Source organism: Myotis brandtii, unplaced genomic scaffold (assembly GCF_000412655.1).
Source record: "Myotis brandtii unplaced genomic scaffold, ASM41265v1 scaffold470, whole genome shotgun sequence".
In the NCBI taxonomy this organism is placed as follows: Eukaryota; Metazoa; Chordata; class Mammalia; order Chiroptera; family Vespertilionidae; genus Myotis; species Myotis brandtii.
Genome location: NW_005367953.1, coordinates 983,522 through 1,010,909, shown reverse-complemented (window position 1 = coordinate 1,010,909; position 27,388 = coordinate 983,522). Strand labels below are relative to the sequence as shown.

Sequence of the window (27,388 nt, the reverse complement as noted above, 5' to 3'; positions counted from 1 at the left end):
TGGTTCTTACACCTTCTAATTGATGCTGCACATTATTATACAATAAAAATAAACCCCCATGTAGGAAATTTTTATCAATAATATCTTATTAGATATAATATATTGTGAGTTTTACATTATATAGTGCATAGCTTTTTTTGTATTCTTATAACTATTGTTGAACTTTGTTCATAAATAAATGAACCTTCTGGATTTTGCTTTCAGAATTTATTTGCCAGGGCCAGAGTAGCATTTAATCTATGACTATTATTCCCATTACTGAGGCAGGACCTATCTTAGTACTCTAACCATTGCCCCACAGATTATGTGGTTCTGTTCTGATTTGAGTAAAAAGCAGTAATTTTGAGCTGTGTGTTCTCTGAACATTGTTCCTTCTAGTTCTTTTGGGGGATTCCTTCTTCAGTCTCAGGTAGATTCTTCACATTCATGTGCTGATCAGTGTGCTGCTGAAAATTTAAAACAGACCCTCTGCATAACTCTACAGTGCTCTTTATTCAGCTTTCTCTTCTCCCATATTCTGCCCTAAGAACTCTAGCCATCTCGGTCTCCTCAGCATCTCAACTCCATCTCCTCAATATAAGGAGTCTGACAGGCTATGCTTGGGTTCTCTATGCCTTTAGCACAGCCTGGACAAACTACTGAGCAGCAAGCTAATGGAATCTAACAGAGCCCTTCTCTCAGGAGTCACTATCTTTTGTAACCTGATGCCCAATATTTTGAAAATCATTGTTACATATATTTTATTGTTTTTCAGTTATTTTCAGGCACTTTTTTCACCCTATTTCTTCTACTTTGAACCATATTCTGTATGGTATGGTATTTTTCAATATATTGCATTGTGTGAAGTAGAGGGAACACGCAGCTATAAAAAAGAAAAACTCTTACCATTTGCAACAGCATGGAGGGACCTAAAGAGTATTATGCTTAGTGAAATAAGTCAGTCAGAGCAAGACAAATATAATGACCTCACTCATATGTGGAATCTAATGAACAAACAGATCCAGAGACACAGAAGCATGAAACAGACTATCAGACCTCAGAGAGAAGGTGGGGGAGGGTGGGAGGGTGGAAGGAGATCAACCAAAGAACTTGTATGCATATACATAAGTCTAACCTATGGAAACAGACAATAGAGTGGTGAAGGCCTGGGGTGAGGGGCAGGGGCAGGCTAGAAGAGGTCTATGGGGAATAAAAGGGGACATATGTAATACTTTGAACAATAAAGATTTCTTTAAAAAATCTCTGCTCTTCACTGGCTCATAGCCAAGTAAATAAACAGTCACAACACAATGATGGAGTGGAACATATGGGAGGTATGATAAAAGGAAAGCATGCCTAAATTTTTTGTCTGAGAAATAAGGTAAGTTGGGGGGGGGGTGCTGTCAAGGAAAGCTTCACAGAGGAACTGATCTCTGGACTGTTCAAAGACCCCCATGATCTACTTCTATCAGATTTAGCAATATGCAAGTCTACTGATTACAAGTACCTCGGGAGAAATAAACCCTACACATATAGTCATTACACTGTGAAATGCTTAGAACAAGACTTTGTGCACAGGGAGAGACTGAGACCAAAGAGACCAGTTAAACAGTGACTACTGACAGCAACACTGATATTGACAGTAGAAACATGTCTAAACAAAATAAGTAGGATTGGAAAGTTCAACTGCATAATATGTAAGATAGTGATAATGATATATGATATTATTCAATTGATCTGTTCTATCACAAAAACCCCATAAAACTAAACAATGAAACTTGTATTGTTCATAACTGATGCACCCTGACCTGAGACAGTCCCAGTGATCCTGGGACAGTCCTCCTCATCCAATAAGACAATTTTGTCTCAGAGAGCATATCATATCTTGACATTATTTTTCATAAATTATAACTTATCATTTATTGAGCACTTACTCTGTGCCAGACACTGGCTAGACACTTTACTTCTCATTTAATTCTCATACCAGGAATGTGAACATCTCTTAAAATATGGTATTTACTAGAGGCCCGGTGCACAAATTTGTGCACCAGTGGGGTCCCTCAATCTGGCCTGCGGGATCGGTTCGAAACCAGATCTCTGACATCCCCCGAGGGGTCCCGGATTGCGAGAGGGCACAGGCCAGGCTGAGGGACCCCACCGGTGCATGATCTGGGCCGGGGAGGGACGAGGGAGGTTGGCCAGCCAGGGAGGGACCCAGGAGGGCTCCAGGGCATGTCCGGCCTGTCTCATTCAGTTCCAATCGGCTACACCCCCACAGCAAACTAACCTACCAGTCAGAGCGTCTGCCTCCTGGTGGTCAATGCACATCATAGTGAGCAGTTGAGTAGCCTTAGCATATCATTAGCATATTATGCTCTGATTGGTTGAACGGAAAACAGGAAGACTGGACACTTAGTATATTAACCTTTTATTATATAGGATTCTGAGTACTTCCACTCTCAATAAAAACAGGACTGAACTCTTTTTGTTGTTTTTTACTCTTTTTAAAAATTATATTTTTATATTTTTATTAATTTCAGAGAGAAAGGGAAAGGGAGGGAGAGAGAGAGAGAAAAACATCAATGATGAGAGAGAATCACTCATCAGCTGCCTCCTGCACACCCCCCACTGGGGATGGAGCCCGCAATCCAGGCATGTGCCCTTGACTGGAATTGAACCTGGGACCCTTCAGTCCGCAGGCCAACGCTCTATTCACTGAGCCAAATCAGCTAGGGCTGAACTCTATTTTTAAATACTTGAAAAAATCCTTTTATTCCCCACTCAAAATTCCATTTTTGAATATTCCATTTGGAATAGCCAACCACCACACATCTATTTTTTCGATAACGGAGGAGTCTGGTTAAAAGAGATGAGCATCAATGATTATCATTTACTGAGTGCCAAGTATTACACTATATCATTTAAGGATCACAAAAATAATTCAAGATTGACATAGCAGACACAGGATCAGAGAAGGCAATCACATTTCTAAGGTTCTGGTTACACCCTATATTCCTAAAACACAACAAATCACTTAGTGGATGCCTACCATGTGCCAGGCATTCTGCCTATTATGCATGCAAAGCTTAACACATTATCGCTTTTAATCTTCCCAATAAATCTATGAGGTAACTACACAACCCTTTATCTGAAATCCTTGGAAAAAAATGTAATTTAGCAATTTATAGTGTTTGGAATTTTTGAAATAAATAGTGTATATTACATAAATCCCATCCCCACACACATGCACATTTTATTATTAACTACTTTTGGCTAACTCCTATATAACATTTCATTATATTTAATTTGTGTGTGTGGTAGTTTTGTCCAGTATCCATTTCCTTTAATGTCTTCCAACCTGATGATGAAATTGGAAAACAGGAAAATATTTATGGAGTTACACAAATATAAAATATTTGAATATTTTTATTTGGTATTATAGATTCCCCTGCCTCTAGATAGATAAACCAAAAATAAACAAAAGAAAATATATAATTAAAAGCACATAGAGCAGTAATAAATGAAAATACTGCTTTAATTCAAAGGAGATTTATAAATTAAGCATCAGTATCTAACAGGCTGCAAACACATTCAGTCTTACTGCTTAAATTGAAGAATGAGAAATAAAAACTCTCACCTCTCCCAAATTAGATCAATGAATAAATTGATTTTCTCCCAAACTTAGACCCTCCCTTTACACAAACAAGCATCTCTGCTCCTAGGCTTAGCATTACATCTCCCTCTTCTATCATCCTTCATTTTCTTCTTCCCATCCCTTCCTTCCAGCTCCCACTGTCTGCTTTTTCTCTCCCATTTTCCTTCCCTTGTGTTCTTAATGGCATTCAAGATAAGGATGTCATCTGAGCTAGCGCCAAAGTTAAGTTCTCACAGATCTTTTGGTATTTCTCTGATGCCCATTTAAGGCTAAGTTTAGTTTAGAGAGTGCAAGGTTATAAAATGTTCTTAACAGCTTCACGAGTATGGAATATTGTGTGTGTGTGTGTGTGTGTGTGTGTACGCGCATGTGAGTTTGACATCTGCTGTTGGTAACATTCTCTCTTGCTATTCCTTGTAATTTCATCCTCATTAAAATTTCAAAGTGCAAAAAAAAAGTGACATCCTATTTCTATAAAGCAAATATCAGCTCAGTGACTGTGGTAACTAGTAATTAATTATGGAGTTTAAATAATGTTAAGACTCAATCATGATACAGCTTAAAATATCAATACAGGAATTAGTCCAAAATTTTTTTTCCCATTAGAATGAGGTGTTTTTTTTGTTTTGTTTTGTTTTTTTCCTTGAGACTAACTTCAGGAAGACTTTTCTTCCTGAAAAGTCTTAATCAGGAAACATTTTGTCTTAATCAGGAAGCATTTTTGAGCTTTCACACAACTTTGTTCCTACTTCTATTATAGCATTTCCTGTGTCCTATTAGATTTTAAGATTTTAAGTGCATGACTAGTTCTGTTCTTGAGAGAGATTATTTGCTTCTCATTAACAGAGAGCACAAATTATTTGTCTTTGTAACTTGAGTTTCAAGTACTTTGCCTAATATTTAATAAACATTCAATTGATATTTTTAAAATGTTTATAAATAAATTTGTTACTCTCTTGTATATTCTAACTTGTCATTAGAAAGTCAAAAAGAAGTAAAATCCCAAATCCTAAAAGCACTAGGAAAACAACTATAGATTTTTATAAGACCTGTGAATAAGAAAAAACTTTCTAAACACAATACTGAAGGAATAATTAATAAGGAGCTTTTTAGAGGGAAGTGAACATAACAAAAGTTTTAAATTTTCACAAACTCAACAACTCAGCAGTTAAATTTCTAATATATATGCTAAGAATAAAATCAAGGATATAGATTTACCTGCATACATTTTTATCACAGGATTGCTAAACTACAAACAAACCAACAAAATGAAAAGAAAACCTGGAAATGACCCTAAATGTCAACTAACAGGAAATGTAATTATGGCAGGCAGCTCTATCACAGTAATTGAGTTTAAGGTGTTCAATCAGATTGTTTGATAACCTCCTCCTGTCTTTATACTCCCGATACTATTATAACTTTGACCTGGGAAGTTTCCTCATCTGTAAGGTTGAAAAACTAACCTTACAAATATCATATGGTTGTACAGAATGTAGAGGCCTAGCCCTCAGTGCAGCTTTTACAATCCCTAGCATAACGCATTTTGTAACACAAAAGGAGAAGCAGGATATAAGTACATTTCATGTTACAGGAGATTCAAATATAAATGGAAAAAATCCTATTCTTTGTAAACACTATATACGCAGTAGGAAAACGTACTCAAAGTCTATTCTCCAAAATGTTAAAAGTAATTCATTCTGAATAAAGAAATGATAAATAATTGCATTTTTTGGTTTTAGCTGTTATTTTTAATTATCTTGTAATAAAAATGTGTTACTTTAGGTAAGTATATTATAATGAAAGGAATGTCTTCTGAAAAGTACTGCTTATACATTTCTTAAAAGCATGAAATCTACTGTGTATAGAAGTCTGCATAATACCAGCATGTTCTCTCACCATGCTCCCCTGGTTCCTGGTCACACTATTAATTTGCTATGTTACTTGAATGTTCACAAACAAATCCACCTGGCATACTTTATAGTAAATTGCAAGACCATGGAATTAATGTTGGTTAATTAGTATACCAATTATTTCTGAATGAACTTGGATCCTGTGTTCATAATTCAGGAAAACCCTGATTTGCCTGTCTCCACTCTTGTTCATGAAGAATCTGCATAAGGTCTGAGTAGGTTTAATAGCTGTCATAGTTACTTTATCTCCTGAAATGTAGCTGAACAAACAAAAATGTATAGAATAATTCAAGAGCTTATAATTAGACTTCAGCTCCCATAATGCAAACCCAAGTGGTAGATTGTGGTTGACTCCTAGAACTGAGGTTAACTCCTTTTGGAGGCATCACCATCATTACGTTCCCACTCAGACAATAAAGGAGGTGCTGCTCATCTGTTAAATTTGCAGCTTAGGCAGGTGTGGGGTAATGCAGAGTTTAAACAATCAAGACTGACAATGAAACACTGTCTCATGATGGGGTGAGTGAGAGCCCTATGACTGGAGGCATTCAAGCAGAGGCTGAGTGACTCCTTCTGCCATGCTTTCGTCATTGAGTTAATGCATTAGATTTTGTAACTGGATGATTTTATGAAAGTAATCCTGCAGCAAAATCCTTCAATTTTTCATTTTACATAAAGGTTTGAAAGTTTAGATTTTATAAACTTAAACATTTGCAACTTGAGCTCACTTTTCCCCCAGATTTTTAAAAATGAATTATTCTTAAAAATTTCAATAGATTAGAAAGTAAATTTCCAATCCTTTTTAAGGCACCATGTACTGAAAAATGAACACTTCAAAAGAATTTTCACTAAGCATAAGGGCATTTGAAATTTTAACTAATTTACATAGTTTTTAAATAAAGTCATGATTAAATGACAAAAACAATTTGTAGTAAGAATTTTTATATAATTTAAAAGGGTCTAGAACAGTGGTCAGCAAATGGCGGCTTGCGAGCCACATGCGGCTCTTTGGCCCCCTGAGTGTGGCTCTTCCACAAAATACCACGTGCAGACACGCACGTACAGTGCGATTGAAACTTCGTGGCCCATGAGCAGAAGTCGGTTTTCGGAAAGGAGATAGACGAAACAAGTATACAAGATGAGTGTGGATGGGAGAGTTGGAAGGGGTCGACCTCAATCAGCGAATGTACCTCAATCAGATTGAGGACGTTTTTAGCAAAAGCCAGCTTAGGAGTACCCTAATTAAGTTAATAACAATGGACCTACCTATATAGTTTAAGTTTAAAAAATTTGGCTCTCAAAAGAAATTTCAATCGTTGTACTGTTGACTAATGAGTTTGCCGACCACTGGTCTAGAATATATTTCTAAGAACTAATCTATAATAATAAAAGCATAATACGCTAATTAGACCAGACGTCCTTCCAGACAACCTTCCGGACGAAGCCGGGGCTGCAGCCATGGGATCAAGGCAGCCACTGAGGCTGTGAGGGAGGGATCTAGGCAGCCGTCATGGCTGTGAAGGCCTACTCTAGCACGAATTTCATGCATCGGGCCTCTAGTCCTTATATAAAGTACAAAGAAAGCTCAATGAAAAAATAAGATTTCAAAAACAACTTAAGTCAAAGAAACTGAAACAGGGACTTTGGGTAGGCCACATTTATGATCAAGTAATCATTATATTTTGTTCAGAAATCTCTCAGGTAAACTCATTTTTTTGTCTGACCACCCTCTCCAAATTTCTACTGATAAATAATAAGGTACATTTTTAAGTGTTGGGGGGGGGGGGATGACACAAAATCTTGGTATATAATGCTGATACAATTTCTATGTATTCTTGGGTGTATTTTAAGTGCAATACTTATTGTTTTTCAAATGGCATTTGTTTGGAAAGAGAAACAAAGAGAACTGAGAACTTTCATGTACGTTGGATACAGCTGATGTGTCTGCATTTTATAAAATCAGCATGTGGTCATGAGAACTTTTTTTTTTAATGTTAAGTATAAAAGGTCGTGCATATCAGCAAGAGAAGAGAACTCTAAAGAAGTTCCGCTTACCCAGCACCAAGATTCAAGTTAAATACCATAATCATGCCAGCCATTAGTTACCATCAGTCTCAGTCTCCAGTCTGGAAACGAGTCTGCCAGAAGCCCAGATAGCTGGAAAAGCAGCCATGTTTATCACACAACTGACCACCAGAGGCCAATTTAAAGGAAAATTTTGTGTTCTACATTGAGAGGAAAAATATCCCTAAGTTTACAAAAGTCTTTTTTTAAAAGAACAAATAACATATATGTTGAAATTCTGTAATTGAAAAACACAATGTGAACTTTAAAGGTTAACAGGGCACGCAAATCTAGTCACTACACTCAACATAAATAAGTTATTCCTTTTGTACCTATGCAAACAGTATTTCTTGAGAAAAGTTCTGACTCCACTTTTAGCAGGTTTAGCTTTTATACATTTATAAAATACAACTGCAAATATCTCTTAAAGGTGTTAAAGTTCACGGTTGCAATCTAAGAGTGGAAATTACTAACTCCTTCTTTGGAAGAAATGGAGCTTTAGAACTTCCATGTTAAGGGTAGTAATTTAAAATATGTTTAAGAAAGAAGCCCATGTTTTAAAAAATATCCTTCAGGCCAATTTGTTAACTAATTAATTTTGTAATTTCTTCTGAAAACATGCTACTGTACATGTAAAATATATGTAGGTCTTTATTGCGCTCCCATAAATTTAGTAAGAACTAACAAATCTAGTGAATGAATAACTGTTGAAGAACAATGATGTAATGCCTGGAAGTCTCTGAGTTGAAAGTACCCAATGCTTTTGCCAATTGAACTTGAAATCTGCTTCAAAATGACAGAGCTGCAAAGCTTACATGACTTCCAGAAAAATGAACATTATCTCCACCAATTATAATTATGTTTGAAATTTTAAATTTAACTGTTTACCATTCTATGGTCTTTAAATAAACAATATCATCTAGGAAATTTGTGTTATCCCATTCTTAACAACTTATCTTTTTATGCTAACATTTCATAATTAATTTTTCTTCCCCAAATAAAAGCATCTGGTAAAGACATTTAAATGTATCCAAAGTGTAACTGTAAACTCTGTCATTTGCATAATGTACTTCGATTTCAAGAAATCTGTTACCTTAGCAGTAATATAAATATCTTGATATATATACATTAAAAGGCTGCATACATCTTACTTTTCTAACTTCACCATACAGTTCTAACTTCTCAGTTTCTTCTCAAGATTTAACCTGAATACCAAGATGAAATTTTGTCAGAGTAATGAGTTTAATTGTTAAAATATAAAGTTTCTTTGCAATTCAATGCCTTATATAAACCATCACCACTACTTCTCTGTTATATTTCAATGACACAGCTTCATTTACTCTAAAGCTTTGCAACAAAGAAAGTGCTATACAATTTTAGATGCTGTGACAAGCCCTGGAAAAATAAATTGAGGATGTTTATAATTATGAATGATTATGTAATATTGCTTTTAGTTTAATCTTACTTTTACTCTTATGGTTCAAGTGCTAAATAGTTATTTATCACTATGAAGTTTAACTTTTTTGATATACCACTGGCACCCAATTGCTACCAGGACATTATTAATAGTTCACTTAGCATATCAACACAGGGATTTTCAGAAGTCTACAGTAGGTCACGAGTTTAACTGCTAATCCAAATTATGGAAAATTGGTTTCATGTTGGCTTGAATGACCATTTACAAGGATAAAGTAGACAATGCTGGATGCCTACCCAGGATTCATTCCTCTACCACTTTCCTCCTGTCCAACAGAACCTCTACTGAGTTCAAATACCAAACTCTCCCCTCCCTGCGACTTTAAGGAAGCTCACATTATTTTCTCCTCCAAGGACAGGTCCTGATAAGTCTACATCAAACATAGCATTAATACCATCCACCTTGCCATGGACTGGTTCAAAAACTAAAGCTTAAGCCAATCAGAATATGGAATTATTATTGGCCCATGGTTAGAGGAGAAATTTTATCTCTCTAGATGTGAACAGGGGAGCAACTTGCCTCAGTTACTGCTGGCATTATCTTACAACCATCAAGAACTTCATGGTGGGGGGAAACTGACACCCAAACGAGAACAGGGCCAAAAGAAATCGAGGAACAGAGTGAAAGCTTTAATCACATCCCACCTGAAGCCCACCAGCTCTGGGCTTTTTGTTATGCAATATAATATACTGTATTTCCTTATTGGTTAGGAAAACTTATACCATTTTTGTTGGTTTTGCATTCAAGAATGTCCTGATATTATTCCTTTTAATAGAGGCAGAACTCCCAACAATGACTCCCAATTTTAATTAAAAGCACATTATTAGAATGTGCCATCAGTCACTTATTCAATAGACATAGGCCCAGATTTGGCCTCTTGAAGTGAGGCCACTCTCGTGGAAAAAAACTGATACACTTCTGCTGCTATTAGCTATATTTCTAAAGCTTACCATTCAAGTTACAGACATAACATTGCTTCATTTGAGAACTTCTGATAGGATAACAAAAAACTATACATTTTCACAATAAAATAGACTTCTCCAAAGTGAAGTTCTCATTTCTCTTTACTTACCTCTTTCGCACTGTGGACCAGTGAATCCATAAACACAAGCACAGCGGTTGGGTCCAATACAACGTCCACCATTCTGACATCCATTTTCACAGACGGCTGCACACAAACACAGCAAGAAGCTTATTACATAGCAAATCCCCAAGTACATCATAGTAGCGTGGAGATGCAACCAATCATGAGCCTTACCTCCAAAACACAAGTTACAGTTCACATTATGCATTTCATAAATATATTTAAATGCATAGTGAGACAAAAGCCTACACAATTCATATAAATCACATTGTTAAGCAAGTATCTGATAAAAGTTGTTTGTTTTTTTAAATCCTTACCTGAGGATATTTTTTAAAACATATTTTTCTTGATTTCAAAGAGGAAGGGAGAGGGAGAGAGAGATAGAAAAATCAATCATGAAAAAGAACAATTGATCAGCTGCCTCCTGCATGCTGCCCACTGGGGATCGAGCCTGCAACCCAGGCATGTGCTCTGACCAGGACTCAAACTCACCCAAGAATATATTTTCCATTGATTTTTAGAGAGAGTGGAAGGGAGGGAGGGAGGGAGGGACAAGAGAGAGGGAGAGAGAGAGAGGTGAGAGAGACACATGGATTGGTTGCCCTCTGCACACGCCCTAACCTGGGCAGGGGATCGAACCTAGGACGGAGGTATATGCCCTTGACTGGGATTCAAACCCGCAAACCTGCCCTGACTGGTTTGGCTCAGTGGATGGAGCGTCAGCCTGAGGACTGAAGGATCCCGGGTTCGATTCCGGTCAGGGGCATGTACCTTGGTTGCAGGCACATCCCCAGTGGAGCGTGTGCAGGAGGCAGCTGATTGATGTTTCTCTCTCATCGATGTTTCTAATTCTCTATCCTTCTCTTCCTCTCTGTAAAAAATCAATAAAAAACAATAAAAATATATTTTTAAAAAAAAAACACCCGCAAACCTTTGGTCTGTGGGCCAATGCTCTAACCACTGAGAAAGCCGGCTAGGGCTGATAAAAGTTGTTGTTTTAAAATCATAATCACAAGGATTGGCTGGCTCTAATGCCCATCTATTTGGAAAATAACTATTCAATTCTCTATTTCAGTTCTAATAACCCTATAATCTATAACCTATAGGTAAGAATGTGAGTAAAATCTGGGGAAATATAGGAAAAAGGAGGCAGATTCTAAGCAGAAAAAGGGAGAAAGGAATGAGAGGATAATTGATATAGAAAAATAAAGAGGATATGGCAACAAAGCGAAGAAGCAAAAATCAGAGAAGAGAAAGAAGGCAAAAAAGGAGCAGAGGTTAAACTAGGAAAGGGCAAAACTATCATGAAAAAATGAGGGAAATATTATCAGTTCAACAATAAAATACCAAAAGAAATAACTAATGTGTACAGAGAACGTGCAAGTTATAGATGAAAGAAAGGGAGAAACCTCACTGTGTCAGTACAATAAGTTCTTTCATAGAAAATTAACCTATAGTCCAAAATTTTTAAGTGATGATGACAAACACATGCAGACACACTCTTTCACTCCTTCAGACTGAGGATGGGGAGTCTAGGATTCAGGGGTCAGAGAGATCCAGGGAGCCAGAACTGAACCTGAGCAGCTACTCTCTCCCCACTACACCACCCTCCACGTAATTTAGCTCAGCAGCCAAGACCTCAACAAGAAATCTCCGAAAAAATCACTTTCCTGATTCCTTGAGAAATAAATACCCTGTGAACCATACTGAGGACTAACTGAATTCAAGAATCATGTCTTCTCCAAGAGAAAATACTGATGCTAAGAGCTTGTCTCTAAATCCATCCACCTTGTTGAACAGAATAAACACTGTCCACACAGATGAAGAAGAGGATTATACTCTGTGAGCTGAGCCCAAGAATAGGGTTGAAGAGTTTAAAGGGAAGTGAGGGGGGAAAGAATAGTTATGTGCCCTGCAAGTGAGGTAAATACAAAAAATAAGAAACTCAATAAATAACCTGATATTTAAAGATGCAATAATGCTTTTTCCTTATCAGGAATATTGAACTGGATTACCTATCATCAACCAAATGCTCAGAGTAGCTTCTGTTCTGCTGGCAGTAGCAAGACCAAAGCACACTTTGAAACAAAAGGTATCTTCACCTTAAAGCATCAATGTGCCAATGGTCTTCAAATTCTTTGTCTGCACCAGGCTTTGCTCAAAGGCAGGATTCTGTGTACATTTGCACAAGGACATCTCCCTAAGAACCATACCTTTCTGTTCTTCACTTCTCCAAAGGACCACTTACAAATAATCACTGCCTTGAAATACGGATGGGGCAGTAAATTAGATGAATATAGAGGATAAAAGAAAGGGAATAAAGGGCATGAGAAAGATGGGGGTGGACAGGAACGCTGGAAGAAAACAAAAACCTGAAAGAGAACTCTCAATAGTAATTCCACAGAAACAAATGCCAAGATTTGAAGATTTCGATTACTAAAAATATATACTGCAAAAATGTAGCACTCAGCTAATGTAATTAATTATAATGGTGAGGAATTTTCTTTAAATACTATCAAACTATAAGAAATGTAAATGAAAGTCATTTTTCCACCCTGGATGGATAGTTCAGTTGGGTAGAGCATTGTCCCAAAGTTGTGGGTTTGATCCCCAGTCAGAGCACATATACGAATTAACCAAGGAATGCATAAATAAGTGGAACAATGAATCGATGTTTTTCTTTCTCTCAAAAAAGTATCTTTCCAGATATATTTTCATTAGACTTATGCTAGCCTTTCAGACATGAATGGGAAAAAGCGTTCATGACTGACACTCAGAACCTATCTATGGGAAGGTGGAGGAAGGGCTTCTCTCAGGTTTTCCAAACAGAGCTTCCAAATGCCAGGTAGGAGAACAGGCTGGGTTCATCTCGAGCTTGTATTGGAAAGAGAACATCCAATAGAGATTAAGCCTGGTTTAATTTAGATTAGCAATGCCTCTCTTTTCTCATTCAATTTTTTTTTGTTTTAAAAACATTATTGTCCATAAAAAAATATGTTAACGTACAAAATGGTTTTATTTTGTTATTTTAAATGAATTCAACATTTTTTAATTTCTCAATTTTCATTTTTAATAGATAAATATCAGTAGATATAACCCATTTAAACAAAAGATTTGGGGGGCATCTGAATAATTTTTTAAAAAATATAAAGAGGTGCAGTGAAGAATAAAAGATGATATCCACTGATACAGCCATTTGCTTATATTCCTAGCTCTCATATTAGAGTGAGTTCTTCCAGGACAGGGACCAGAGTGTGTTTGACTTTGTTTTCCCATCACCCACTGCAGTATTTGATGTACCACAGATACTTTTTTAAAAACCCTGCAATATGTCAAAATTCACAGCCTTTTTCCCACTGTTTTTGGGAAGCAAAATGATTCAGTGAATAGATCAGGAGTTCTGCTGTCCCCAGTATATCCTAATCACATCTTTCCAATCCTCAGCCTGTAAAATAGGGTGAATAGTCCCTACCCCATAGAAGTATGAGGATTAAATAAAATAGTGTATACAATAACATACACAGTGGCTAGACATTAAAGGTATTCTACAAACCTTCACTCCCTTTCTCTTTTATACTATAGAGTATTTGTATGAAAACAACTTGCTCTACAACATCCAATGTTTACACTGAAGAGCAACAGCAAAAAAAGGGAAGCGGTAAATACATGTAAAATTGGAACAACAAAAAAGAGGTAATTTTCCTTCCTTTGAATGAGTTATAACAAAAGTTATTTTATAACATAATATATTTTGTAATAAAACATGACAGAGACAGACATTTACATTCAACTAGAGTTGGAAAGAAACTTGAATATGCCTACATTTCCACCATGGAAAGAATGCTGACCACCCAAGATGAAAAAAATGCCTATACCTGGTATAAGATATAGCAAAAGACAGGAGAGCAAAAGACATACTATAGAGGAAATAGAAAGCTGGTTTCTTAACTACAGAAAGCTGGGGAGAAGGGAAAAGCATACCCTGTTTCATGCTGGTCAGCCTGTGAAACAGAGCACTGACAATGTACTGCAGAAGCTTAAAGATTTTTATTCAGTAAATATTTACTGAGAACCTACTTGTACAAAGTAATATGGCAAGTATATGTTTTTATTAGCAGACTCTTATACCATTAACTTAGGTACAGACACTGAGACATGTTATGGTTGATACTTCTACACAAACATCTATCTATATATATAAATGCCTAAGCGACTGTTACAACAGGTCGACCGGTCTCTATGACACGCACTGACCACCAGGGGACAAATGCTCAATGCAGGAGCTGCCCCCTGGTGGTCAGTGTGCTTCCACAGCTAACCTCCCACTGCCGGCCAACCTCCCGCGGTCCCTCCCCCTGGCCGGCCCTGATCAGCCCAATCAAGACTAGGCAAGACGGGACCCCACCCATGCACGAATTCGTGCACCAGGCCTCTAGTATTAGATAAAAATAGCACACTAGACCAGGCTAAAATGCTAAAGAGATGAAAGAAACAAAAGCCTATTGTTTTGACATAGGACAATATGAATCTTTACTATTGGCTCTATCTTCTTTATTTGTCTTCCAGGATTCCACACTCTCCCTGTTTTCCTCCTATTTCATTGTCTACTCTTTATCATTTTTCTCTGCTGGCTTCTCTTCCTCTTCTCCATCTCAAAACGTTGGGCTAAATCAGGGCTCTGCCTTCAAACCACTTCTCTATCTATATCAACAACCTAGTGGTTTTCATTTAGGCCTATCATTAAAAGAGTATCGACTGGCATATAAAAATTCAATCTATATGTTCCCAAATTCATATCTCTATCTCTGACTTCTCTGCTAAGGTATGAGTTCACAGCTCTTTTCACTTGGAGGTCTAACAGACTTCTTAAACTGTTAAATCCAAAACAGAACTCTTGATATCCTGCGTTCTCAGCTCCACCTGACTCCCCAGTCCAACCCACTCCCCGCTTAGTCTTTCCCATCTCAGGAAATGACATCACCATTCAGCCTAAAGCTCCACCCAAATCCTCTAGTTGTCACTCTGGATCTTTGCTTTTCCTTTTTTTCTTAACCACCACACCCAGTCCACCATCAGCACCCACTTTCTTTCATAGATTCTACATCCAAAATACAAGCAGAATCCTAGCACTCATCACATCCTCAATTACTACAGCATCATTCACCAGCACCAGTAGCCTCCTAACTGGCAGCCTCTCATTTTCTCTTGCCCTTTCTATAATCCAGTTTCAACAAATCAATCCAGCCAGAATGATTTTTTTTAAAATGTCAGATCATATCACTCCATTGCTCAAATGCCCCAATGGCTTCCCCTAATATTGAGGGTACAGTCCAAATTCTTTCCTTAGTCTATAAGGCCCTACACCTCCATCCCTGAACTCACCTCCCACCATTATCTCCTTTCCTCCAGCCACGTGCATGGGTCTTCTTATTGTTTCCATAATACACAAAATCTGTTCACAACACAGGTCCTTAGAATTTGCTTTTCCCTCTGCTTATAACCCTTTCCCCACTGACCTAAAAACACAGACTCGGGTGTGTGTTCAAAATCATCTTCTCAGACATCACCAATGTAAAATAGAGAACTGCGTATCCTGACCCAGACTATCTCCCCCTTACTCATTATTCTTCTAGAACTCTCATTACCTAATTTGTTTTAGGTATTTACCTTTTCACCTACTTGTTAATTGTCTTCCTCACCAAATATAAGCTCTGTGAGTGTAGGGCATCATCTTGTTTGCTCACTGATGGAACCCTTGCATAGTGTGGGGCACACAGCAGTTACTCAATATACATGACAAAATAAAATAAAGACTGCTTTCTGAAGAATGCTTTATACATTTCTAGGAAAGCAGCTAAGCAGTTTTAAAATGTTTTCATAATTATCATTTTTGCAATCATATTTCCAGAATTTTTCTGGATTCACAAGCTGAAAATTATTACACCTGCTTCTTTACTCACAGTATAGTAACACTCTTAGAAAGTATCTTCCTTAAACTATTTCTTGAGCTGATATGTACTAGTTATCTTACCTTCCCCTTTTATTTGCTGACCAATGAATTTTGTAGGTTACATATTCTGTTTATACTATATGTTCTACTACCCTTGAGTTAAATGTTGGGCAACGATGGTTTTATCCCATAATATATCTTAGAGAACAAATTTTCAGGTATAGGCTGCTTTTCTGATGCAGTGCTTTTCGCTTTCTCCTGAATGGAAATCAGTATGGTTTGACACGGGCAGAAGAACATAAAAAATACCTCCTCCAGGAAGGGAAACCACTTGTCATCCCTCGTTTCCCATTTCCGTGTGAAGAACAGGGAAGGGACACACCTACCAGAGCTCTTTCTGCAGAACCTTCAGGAAAATACAGACACACACACATACACCCAGATAGGTACAGCAGCTGAATTCAGACTGAACGTGGCTAGTTTCAAGATAGCTTTGAGCAAATACTCCGAAAGATTAACTTGAGGCGAGGTTCTTCACTCTTTAATTTTAAAGTAATTATGATTTTCCCCTGAAAGAGTGAAAAGTTGAGTTTCCAGAAGGATAGTTGTGTCTCTCCTCTCTGGCTACTGAACTCTGTAAAAGACATGATCAGTTATTCTAATGCTTTTATAGATATAAAGGTAAAAATCTGCCTGCTTATTAATGTCATGCTCATAATATATTTTTCCTTTTTTATGATTATAAATTGGAGTCCACTGTATAAATTTTGGAAACACCTGAATGCATGAAAAGAAATCAACCATGAAAAACTAAACTTTGCTAGAATTTCTGTTCCTCTCATCCAGCTCTTTCCTGCTCTCACCAGGCAAACCAAAAAAAAATGTGTTACATTGGCAACTCCTACTTTTTGCAAGAAAACTGGCCTCAGTGCACTGTATTCTCTTAAATACTTTAACAATCCATTTCCCTAACTTCAGTCAATCTCAGATTACCCTAATAGTTTTTGCCATACATGAGAACCACCCACAGAAGAGGCTTACAAACTGTGACCCACAGGCCAGACATGGCACAGGGCCTGTTTTTGCACTGCCCATGAACTGGGAGGAGATTTCACACTTTATGTAGTTGAAAAATAAAAAGAAAAATATTTCTGTGACAGTGGAAATTGGATGAAATTCAAATTTCTGTGATCATAAATATAGTTTTACTGAGACACAGCCAAGCTCCTTCGTTTACATGTTGCCCATAGTCACCTTTGCACTAAAATGGCAGAGCTCAGTAGTTGGTCATGAGACCATGAAGTCTAAAATATTTACTATCTAACTTTTATAGAAAATGTTGGCCTAATCCTCGTCTTAACAGAATATTTTTCTTGAAATTGATTCACTACTTATTTAAAATGATCTTAAAAGAAAACTTTATAGCACTTATAAGCAGAAAACTATAATCACCCTAACTTGAAGACAATCTTAAAAATAACTTTAACAACCACAAGGAGATATAACTTCATATCTATTAGGATGCCTATCATTGAAAAACACCCAGAGAAATAACAAGTGTTGGCCAGGGTGTGGAGAAATTGGAACCCTTGTGCAATTGCTGGTGGGAATGTAAAATGGTGAGCCACCATGGAAAACAGTATTGCAGCTCCTCAAAAAATTAAAAATAGAACTACCACATGATCCAGTAATTCCACTTATGGATATACTAGTATACCCAGTAGAACTGAAAGCAGAGGCTCAAATGGATGTTTGTACACTCATGTTCACAGCAGCATTATTCACAATAACAAAAAGATGGAAGCACCTCATGTGTCTATTGATGGAAAAATTCATAAATAAAATATGCTATATACATAAAATGGAATACTATTCAGCCTTAAAGGGAAGGAACTTCTGATATCCTATCTAATAATAGACAAACATGGTAATTAGCCGTACCTCCGCTACCCTTCCCATTGGCTAATCAGGGCGATATTCAAATTAACTGCCAGCCAAGATGGCGGTTAACCGCCAACAAAGATGGCAGCTAATTTGCATACTCGCAATGATGGAAAGCGAAAGGGGAAGGATGGAAGACAGTGATCAAAAACCCAGGCGCAGGCAAGAGCCAGGGAGCAGGGCAAAGGTCAGCCCTGGAGGCCACCTTTGCCCTGCCACCAGTGGGTGATCGGAGAAGCCTGGGGGGTGGGGCAGGGAAGCGGACACAGACAGCGATGCAGAAGCCGGATGCAGGGGCAGGGAAGCGGCTGCTGCCAGCGTCCCGGCTTCCCTGCCCCGCACCCGGCTTCTGGGATCGGTGACCGCAGAAGCCCAGTGCAGGGGCGATCACAGAAGCCGGGTGCAAGGGCAGAAAAGCAGCCGCCCCCAGCGTATCTGGCTGTGGCTTCCCTGCCCCCCACCCGGCTTCTGCGATCCCTGACAGCAGAAGCTGGGTGCAGGGCAGGGAAGCAGCCTCCACCAGCGCCCCGCCCGCGGCTTCCCTGCCTGGAACCCGGCTTCTGCGATCCGTGACTGCAGAAGCCCAGTGCAGGGGCGATCACAAAAGCCAGGTGCGTGGGCAAGGAAGTAGCCTCTGCCAGCGCCCCGGCCACAGCTTCCCTGCCCCGCACCAGGCTTCTAGGATCGGTGACCGCAGAAGCCGAAGCCGGGTGCGGGGGTGATTGCAGAAGCTGGGTGTGGGTCAGGGAAGCGTCCGCCACCAGTGTCCCTGGCCGCGGCTTCCCTGCCCCGCACGCAGCTTCTGCAATGGGTGACTGCAGAAGCCCAGTGCAGGGGCGATCACAGAAGCCAGGTGCGTGGGCAGGGAAGCAGCCTCAGCCAGCTTCCCGGGCTGCGGCTTCCCTGCCCCACACCCCCTCCCTGGAAGCACAGAAGAAGAAGAAGCTGCCAGAAGAAGAAGCCGCCCACCTTTGGTCCTGGCACCAGCGCCTGGGGCTGGCTGTAGCCCAGGAGATGGACAAGCTACCGGCCAGAGGTCCCAGGCTGCAGCCACCCGGAGAAGCTACCAGCCCTGTTGTCCAGGGCGCCAGCGCCTGTGGCCAGGGAAACAGTTTCCCTCTTCTCCTACTGTAGTCATTACTTCAATATTCCCCTTCTGAATTTCTCTCCTGTGCTGCAACCCAACTCCACTTTTCATCGGAAGGATACGGAACAGAGAGAGCAGTGTTAAAAGCTTACATTTTTAAGCCAGTAAGGTTGGTACTTAAACATATAAATGGAAAACTAGAGTCCTTAAGGTAACAAAGGCTACAAAGGACAGGGACAGTGCATGACCTATTATATCCAGCAATCCATATGGGGACTGAAAACTTTGCAATGATGACAATTACTGAAGATATGAATCAACTAAAATAGTTGACAGGGACAATTCTTCCATCTTTGAAAATATCTACATCAAATCTGTTTAAATAGATTTTCATCTGCATAATATAACACATTCTGACAAGACCACCACCACCACCAATGTGGTCAGTGTTGTGCCGATAAATGTTTAATAACTGAGGGACCCCCAGGACCCCCCCCCCTCGAGTGCACAAATTTTGTGCACCGGGCTACTAGTCTATAATAATAAAAAGTGTAATATGCTAATTAGACCAGACAGCCAAACGACCTTCAGGACGTCATTCCGGACGTCCTTCTGCACAAAGCCGCGGTGGCAGGGGCCGAGGCAGAGATGGTTAGAGGAGATCAGGCAGGCAGGCGAGCAGTTAGGGGTGATCAGGCAGGCAGGCGAGTGGTTAGGGGCGATCAGGCAGGCAGGTGAGTGGTTGGGGTGATGAGGTAGGCAGACAGAGTGGTTAGGGGCAATCAGGCAGGCAGGCAGGTGAGCAGTTAGCAGCCAGTAGTCCTGGATTGCGAGAGGGATGTCCGACTGCAGGATCGGGCCTAAACCGGCAGTCGGACATCCCCCAAGGGATCCTGGATTGCAAGAGGGTGCAGGCCAGGCTGAGGGGCCATCCTTCCTCTGTGCACGAATTTTGTGCACCAGGCCTCTAGAATACTATAATAGGGATGAACCATGAACAAAATTATGCTAAGTGAAGTAAGCCAGTCACAAAAAAACAAGTACTATATGATCATAGTTATATGCTGTACTTAGAGTAGTCAAATTCATAGAGACAGAAAGTAGAATGGTGGCTGCCAGTAGCTAGGGTGAGAGAGAAATGGGGAGTTACTGTTTAATGGGTACACAGTTTTAGTTCAGCAACAAGAAAAAAGGAGCTGTAGATGGATGGTGGTGATGATTGCACAACAATGTGAATGTGCTTAATGCTACTAAACTGTACAATTAAAAATGGTTAAAATGGAAATGTTTAAGTTATATACATTTTACTACAATTTAAAAACATTTTAACTGCAACAAAATAAAATTAATTTAAAAGAAGCTAGATATTCTTGCACATCTAAGATTCAGTCTATTTTATGTTAAAAAAGCTTATGAGCAATTCTTAGGGAGGCCTTAAAGATTAGCAACAGCAAAACCAGAGTCTGAATCTGATGAAATGCAAATGAAGTAAATAGGGACTTTCTTACAATTTATGATTCAGCTTTCTTTCATGTCATGTCCTTCCCATAAGAGTCCCACAATTTGAGAAACACTAACCTAAAGTATTTCCCAGTGATGTGTCACAATCCAGTAGCTACAATCTTTACATCCTTGCCAAAATGTTATTTCTTGATTAGTACAGGATATTCTCCAGTGATTGAAGATAAGAGCTTTGCTGGATTAAAGTTCCCTCTTTCATAATGACATCTAATTTCTTTTTTTAAATTTTTTATTGATGTCAGAGAGGAAGGGAGAGGGAAAGAGAAAGATAGAAACATCAATATGAGAATCATTGATCGGCTGCCTCCTGCACACCCCCTACTGGGGATCAAGCCCACAACCCAGGCATGTGCCCTCGACCGGAATCGAACCCAGGACCTTTCAGTCTGCCGGCCAATGCTCTATCCATTGAGCCAAACCAGCTAGGGTGATGACACCTAATTTCTAAAAAATCATTTCACAACCCTGTACTATGGTATTATATAATTAAATATATTTTGAGCAAAGGACAATTTATAAAATTGGCTCTCCAAGGTTTAATTTTGGGAAATCCTAAAAAAAATCATATATATGATTATATAGACATACACACACACACATATATATACATAAATATAAATATAACTATAGAGAGAGAGAGAGAGAGAGAGAGAGAGATATCAAAGCAAAGAAAACCACTATTTTTTCAGAAAGGTATACCAATATTTACTGGTGATATGTGTCAAATTTGATAAAGCACTAGTAGTATTCAACAACATCAATACTACACAATGCAAAAATTATTTAAAAGTCAGAAAAAAACCCTTTAGATAAAATTTAGAAATTCAGTTGTAAAGTATGCTTACTACATAAAATTACTTTTTTAAAGGATCATGGGCTTCACAAGACCTTACATTATGACTTAGTATGAAATACCTACTAAATCTCATAATTTCTACTAAATCAAGTCTATGCTAATGTTCCTTACGTTGTCCACAGTAAGTTCCAATATATCCCTTCTGGCACTGGCAATGGTCTTCTGCACAGGTCCCACCATTCATGCATCTAACGCTGCACTGCTGAACTGCAAAGGACAACAAAAATTATAATAATATCAATGGTCAAAATCACAGTATCTGTGAGTTATAGAACTATACCAAATATTCAAGTCAATGAAAATTTTATACCCCAAGCAGATCTGTATATATTTGTAATAAGTGCACAAATGAACATATATGTTACAATATATGTTTATATTATGCTTTCATATTATACATGTTTAATATATATTATACTTTCAGTGTGAAAGGAAATAAATATAAGGTAACTAGTAGTGTAGTTTCCAAGATGCAGGAGACAGTGTAACTGTTCAGAATGCAGGGGCTGAGTACCTGCCCTATGAGGTCAGTGCCCTGCTATCATGATGGTCTTGGTATCTACTCTCATGGAGCTTCCATTTCCATGGGAAATAGACAAAACACAAGAAAACAAATACCATGATGTCATTATAAATTGTGATAAGTTCTCTGAAGGAAACTGTGTTGTAAAGAAGAACAGTTTGGAGCCAGAAGGTACCTCGACACAGGAACCAGATGAGACCACTCTGATGCAACATTAAACTGAATTCTGAAGGACTAGAATTAGCCACGTATGAGAAGTACCAAGGAGGAACCTCACGGGGAGAGGGCCCACCAATCCAAAAGGTCTTAGGATAATAAAAGGTTTCCTCTGAAGAACTAAAAGGTTCACATGATTATAAAGAGAATGGTTGGGAAGAGAAAACCTTAGAGAAGCCGTCAGCTAGATAATGCAAGGCTTCCTGTGCCATAGAAGCATTTGCATTATCCCAAATTCAACTGGGAATCATCGAAAGGATATAAATAAGACAATAAAGTGATGATTTATATTTTTAAAAGACTACTTTAGCTGCTTTGCAGAGAATGGATTTAATGAGGGCAAGAGTAGAAGCTAGGGAAACCATCAAGAGGTTACTGCAATAGTCCAGGTGAGGGTGGCTTGAACCACTTGGTAGCAGTGGTGATGGAAAGAAGATGTATTTGAGATATACTTTCCAGTAGAACTGGTAGGTCTTCTTAAAAAGAGTTGATGTGAGAAAAAGAGAAGCAGTTGCTTAATTACTGTGTGGATGGTAGTGCCATTTGCTGAGGCAAGAAAAACTGTGGAAGAAGTAGACTGTGGTCCGTAATGAATCAACAGTTTCATGTGACCAAGTTTCAGATGCATTCAGGTGGAGACGTTGAATAGATAAATGGAACATGTGAATATAAGGCCCAGTGGAAGGATCTACTCCAGAGACAATTATGAGTTAGGAACATCTTGGTAGTACTTGAAGGCATATATGTAAATGAGTTCATCCACAGAGGACAGACCTCTTAGGAATACCAAACATTAAATGAAAGGCTAATGAAAGAGATACAGAAAGGAGACTAAAAAATAACAACTAAGAGAAGGAGGATTGTAGGCCACTGATAAGTGAAGGGAAAGGAAAGTGCTTCAAGAAGATAGTGATTAATGGTGATTAATACTTTAGGGAGGTGGAGCAGGATAAAGACTAGAAAGAGTAGAAAAGTTTGTGGTGGAAAGGTTGATAGTATTAGTCAAGACTAAATGACTAATTCATGGATTCCCTACTGAATTATACACCGTAAACCAAGGGTGGGCCAGGGATTATTCAGCTATCCAGGTAGAGGAATTAGGTAAAATTTCTTCAGGATTGGGTTTTTTGCTGAGGGCATATATGATAAAAATAAGAAAATAGGATAATGAAGATACAGGCAAGGGTTTCTTCCAGGCAATCAGATAAGGGATGTTCGGGATAAGTGTACAGGAAATTTGCTAAAAAGTCTCAATGAATTCTGAGTAATAGGCTTTAAAAGGCTGTGACAATGACAAATTATTTTCAAAGAAAGTGAAACTAGAGTTTTAATCAGAAGTTTCATCAGAAAGACAATGACAATTCTTACATGAATCTTGAATCTTATATTACTAAATCATTGGGATTTTCTATTACCTTTACTTGGGGAAATTTTGTGGAGAAAAATGTTAAAAGTGTAACAAGTTCACACTACTTTAAGGCAGACATAAAGATGTATTTAATTATTGAGCAGTTAAATAAACAATACCAGCTTCCTCCTTGTTATAATGCTATCTTAAACACTGCCTAAAAGATTAACCTGGGACTTAAAGACCCAACACTTTCTAATTGGGTCGTTAATAATACAATCTTAGTCCACTGTTACAGTGATCTTACAGAGATGTTGGGAGTTAATATGTGTAAAGCAAAATAAGTTAATATATGTGAAGCATCTGGTCAGTAAATAATAAATATTTGTTTTCTCCTCAATCTTTTGATCCTTCCCCTTTAGTTAACCCACAAAACAGGATATGAGCCACAGGAGTTAAGCAAGACAATAAACAGAGCCTAGGGTTTGAGTCTATAGGTTTAGGCTTCAGAATATCTGAATTCAAATCTGTTACCTTGGGCAAGTTACTTATGTGTGTGCTTCAATATCCTTCTCTGTAAAATGGGGTAACAATAGTATCTCATAGTGTCCGTGTGAGGATTAAATAAGTGATACAGTCAAACACTTTGCACATTGTAAAAACCCAGTAAATTATAGCTATTATTCACAAAGAATCACTTCTCCATTGAATCCAGGCTCTTTCACTGCACAAACACATAGCTTCTGGACCAGAAATAAATCACCCAAGACTTACTCCAAAGATTAAACCAGACGTGACTAGTGAGGAAAATAATCATGGATGTATAGCCTCATTGAAAAGGACATTTAGAATTTACTCAAAAGCTTAAGGATCATGCAGTAAATAAGGTCACATAAGAAACATACTTGATTTTGATCCACAGGTCGGTGATATTTGGCCACTGGAACAAGTACACATGTTAGGACGGGAACAAAATCCATCTCCACAACTATTTCTACATATTGCTGTAGAAAGCACAATAGGGAAATAAATGAATAATTACGTAATAAACCATGGTTTACAACACAAGAAAGCTATAGTTAAAAACAATAAATTTGGAAAACTAAAATATAAAATATGCAATATGTAATATCTAATTTCAGATATGCAATCAAATTACCCATTGTAGACATGAGAACAAGTATCATAAGGTGCAAACAAATGAAGCTATTTCAAGTTGCATATTTCTAATTGTTGAACTCTCCTATATACAGGTTGTCTTTTCTACAAGTCAGAGTTTATATGCAGAATTTACCATGAGAAGACAGTCTTGGTCCTAGTAGGAAGCTGGGAGGGTTGATGAAACCCAGAGGTCCTGCATACTCTCGGAAAACACAACCCACTCTGTAAGGGACCTTCAGATGAGACAGGGAATGTGAAATTGGCTGAGCCAGAGACTCCAGGCCCTAATGAGTTGGCCAAGCCCCAGGGGTTCAATGCACATTCCTTCCCGGCTGGTATCTGACCTGCACCATCATCAATCTTTATTCCCTTAATAATTCCTTCTCTCCTTCCTCCAGCCTTTCTTCTCCCATATTATCTCCACAACCTAGCCTATTCCTGCTGCTCAGAGAAGCTGCTGCGACATTTTGATGGAGGGAGAGTCAAAGCCTCCTGCAGCTGTGACCTCCAAGGTATGAAGGTCATCACAGCAAAGAATGATAGGCACATACCATGGATCCTCAAAATCATTAGCTGAGCACATTCAAATGGAAAGCCTCTCCCATATTTAGAGTCAGTTCATTTAGGAGTGGAGAGATTTATCTCTATACCCACAACTGAATTCTCTCTTTGTGTACAAAAGCTATGTGCTTTAATGCTCCATGACTGGGTGCATGAAGACAAGAAGAGGAGAGAGTCTGGGAATACCCCGAAACTAGCTATAAACATTTATGCCAATGTGCATATATGTCTTATGCTAGAGAGGGATCCCACAAGTTTCAAATAGATCAGAGAACCCCAATAATGATAAGGACGTGTTCTATAGAAGCAAACTAACTTAATAATAGTTTTTCTTCTCTAAATTGCCTTTTGACATCCACATAATATCACCACCATTTCCATTAATATTCCCTATAAATGAAAATGTCATAGATCATGGTGCGAAAATAGAAAACTGATTTTAGGCAAGAACATGGTTCCTACCATGAAGTTGACCATTCTTAAAATGTACTAGAGTTTCTAATCACCAAAAACTTTCTAATGAAAAAAATGTTCATTAAAATATTATTTTGTTTCAAAGCCCCCTCATCCCCAGCAGGTAGACATTTAGTCTAGGCTTAGGTGAATACAAAGTATTCCTACCCAGATCCTACAGACAGCTCCATGTCATGGCCACAAGCTTGTCCACTATATCTGTGAGCCACTGAGAAGCAAGAATGCTCCTCACCTAAATTTTTGTCCCTTCCATAATCACACAAAAACCATGAGATCCAAAAATACCACAGGGAGAGGGAGAGAAGACCTGGGTGTTGGGATTTCAGTGATGTTGGGAGAAGATGCATGGCACAGTAAAGAGTATATTGTATGCAGGAGGTCTGAAGTTGAGTTCTTGTTCTGCCCCTGACCCACTGCACGTGTGGGGAGGGGAGAAAATACAGCTTCTTTGGGTTTAATTTCCTCATTGGTAAAATAAAACCAAAGGATTACATTGGAGTGTTCTCATCTCTCTTCAGGTCTCAAAGGCTATGTTTCTGGGCCAACCCCTTCCCATTGTCATTCCACTGATCAAAATGGCCTTTATAACAATTTCCCAATAAATAAATTAATAAGCAAACTTTTCCATTGCTTCATGTTCTAACAAGATTTTAAAAAACAAATGGAAAGTGAGAAAGTCAATTCCATCCTTTTGGAAACAAATATTTGGAAGCTTGGAAGTACTTCAGTGATCTTTGCAGGCCACAGTTAAGAACAATGACAAAGAAACACAGAGACTAAAATAAAAATGCAATAGATTTCCAGTAGTTTGAGGAATGTTTTACTTTTAATATCTTCTTTTCCTCATGAAGCCTAGTCAAGGCCAAACATTAAAATTCTAGAAGTTGACATTTTAGTATCTTTCTATAGAGAAAGAATGGTGATGTACAAATGTATGAGAAAATTAATATTTGGTCCTCATTTTCTATTTGTATTTTACTTATTCTCTTTTTGTAAGTTTCCTCAGAGGTTTTCTTTGGTAAAATGATTAAAATTAAATAAATAGAAAAAGAAATGTATTATCATCAGAAAATCCTGGAATCAAAATTCTTGGTTTTGATTTTATAGTGATTTCAAGTTGGTTAATACCTCCATATATTCTCATCTTAAATGTTGAAATAATTGGACTACTGAATTTAGTGCAGAAATATTAGAAGTTAAAATTTAGGTGCGACCCATATAAAAGACTATAAAGGCATTACATTCTCCCTCCCTTTATTTTGTGCACTATTTTATATTCTTGGTACTTTTAATATTTTCTAAATGCAGTAATAAATATTTTTGTAGATATATATCTCTTGACATAAGTATAGCAAATGTTTCTTGGATATATATAAAGATCATTTCAAGTATATGCCTTTTATAGATTCATGATCCATGTACTTTCCAGTGTATTTCATAAGCACCTAAATATTTCAAGTAGTAGAAATGCAGTCTACAATATTAAATGTTACTCTGAGATTTCTAAAACTGATCTTCTAAACAAGTAAAGTGCACAGTGTTATTCAAAGACCAAAAGTATGTAAAGCTGACACTCAGAGG

At 38.1% G+C, this 27,388-nt stretch overlaps 1 protein-coding gene across 1 annotated transcript in view; it reads right to left on the bottom strand.

Moving 5' to 3' along the window:
* FBN2 (fibrillin 2) overlaps positions 1–27,388 on the bottom strand; it is a 253,892-nt gene that overhangs the window by 221,582 nt on the left and 4,922 nt on the right. The window contains exons 4-6 of the mRNA XM_014547293.1: positions 24,517–24,615; positions 21,636–21,731; positions 10,158–10,253 (exon numbers count right to left, since the gene is read on the bottom strand). Of these exons, the coding sequence (XP_014402779.1) occupies positions 10,158–10,253; positions 21,636–21,731; positions 24,517–24,615 (291 nt within the window). The remainder of the gene's footprint in view (positions 1–10,157; positions 10,254–21,635; positions 21,732–24,516; positions 24,616–27,388) is intronic.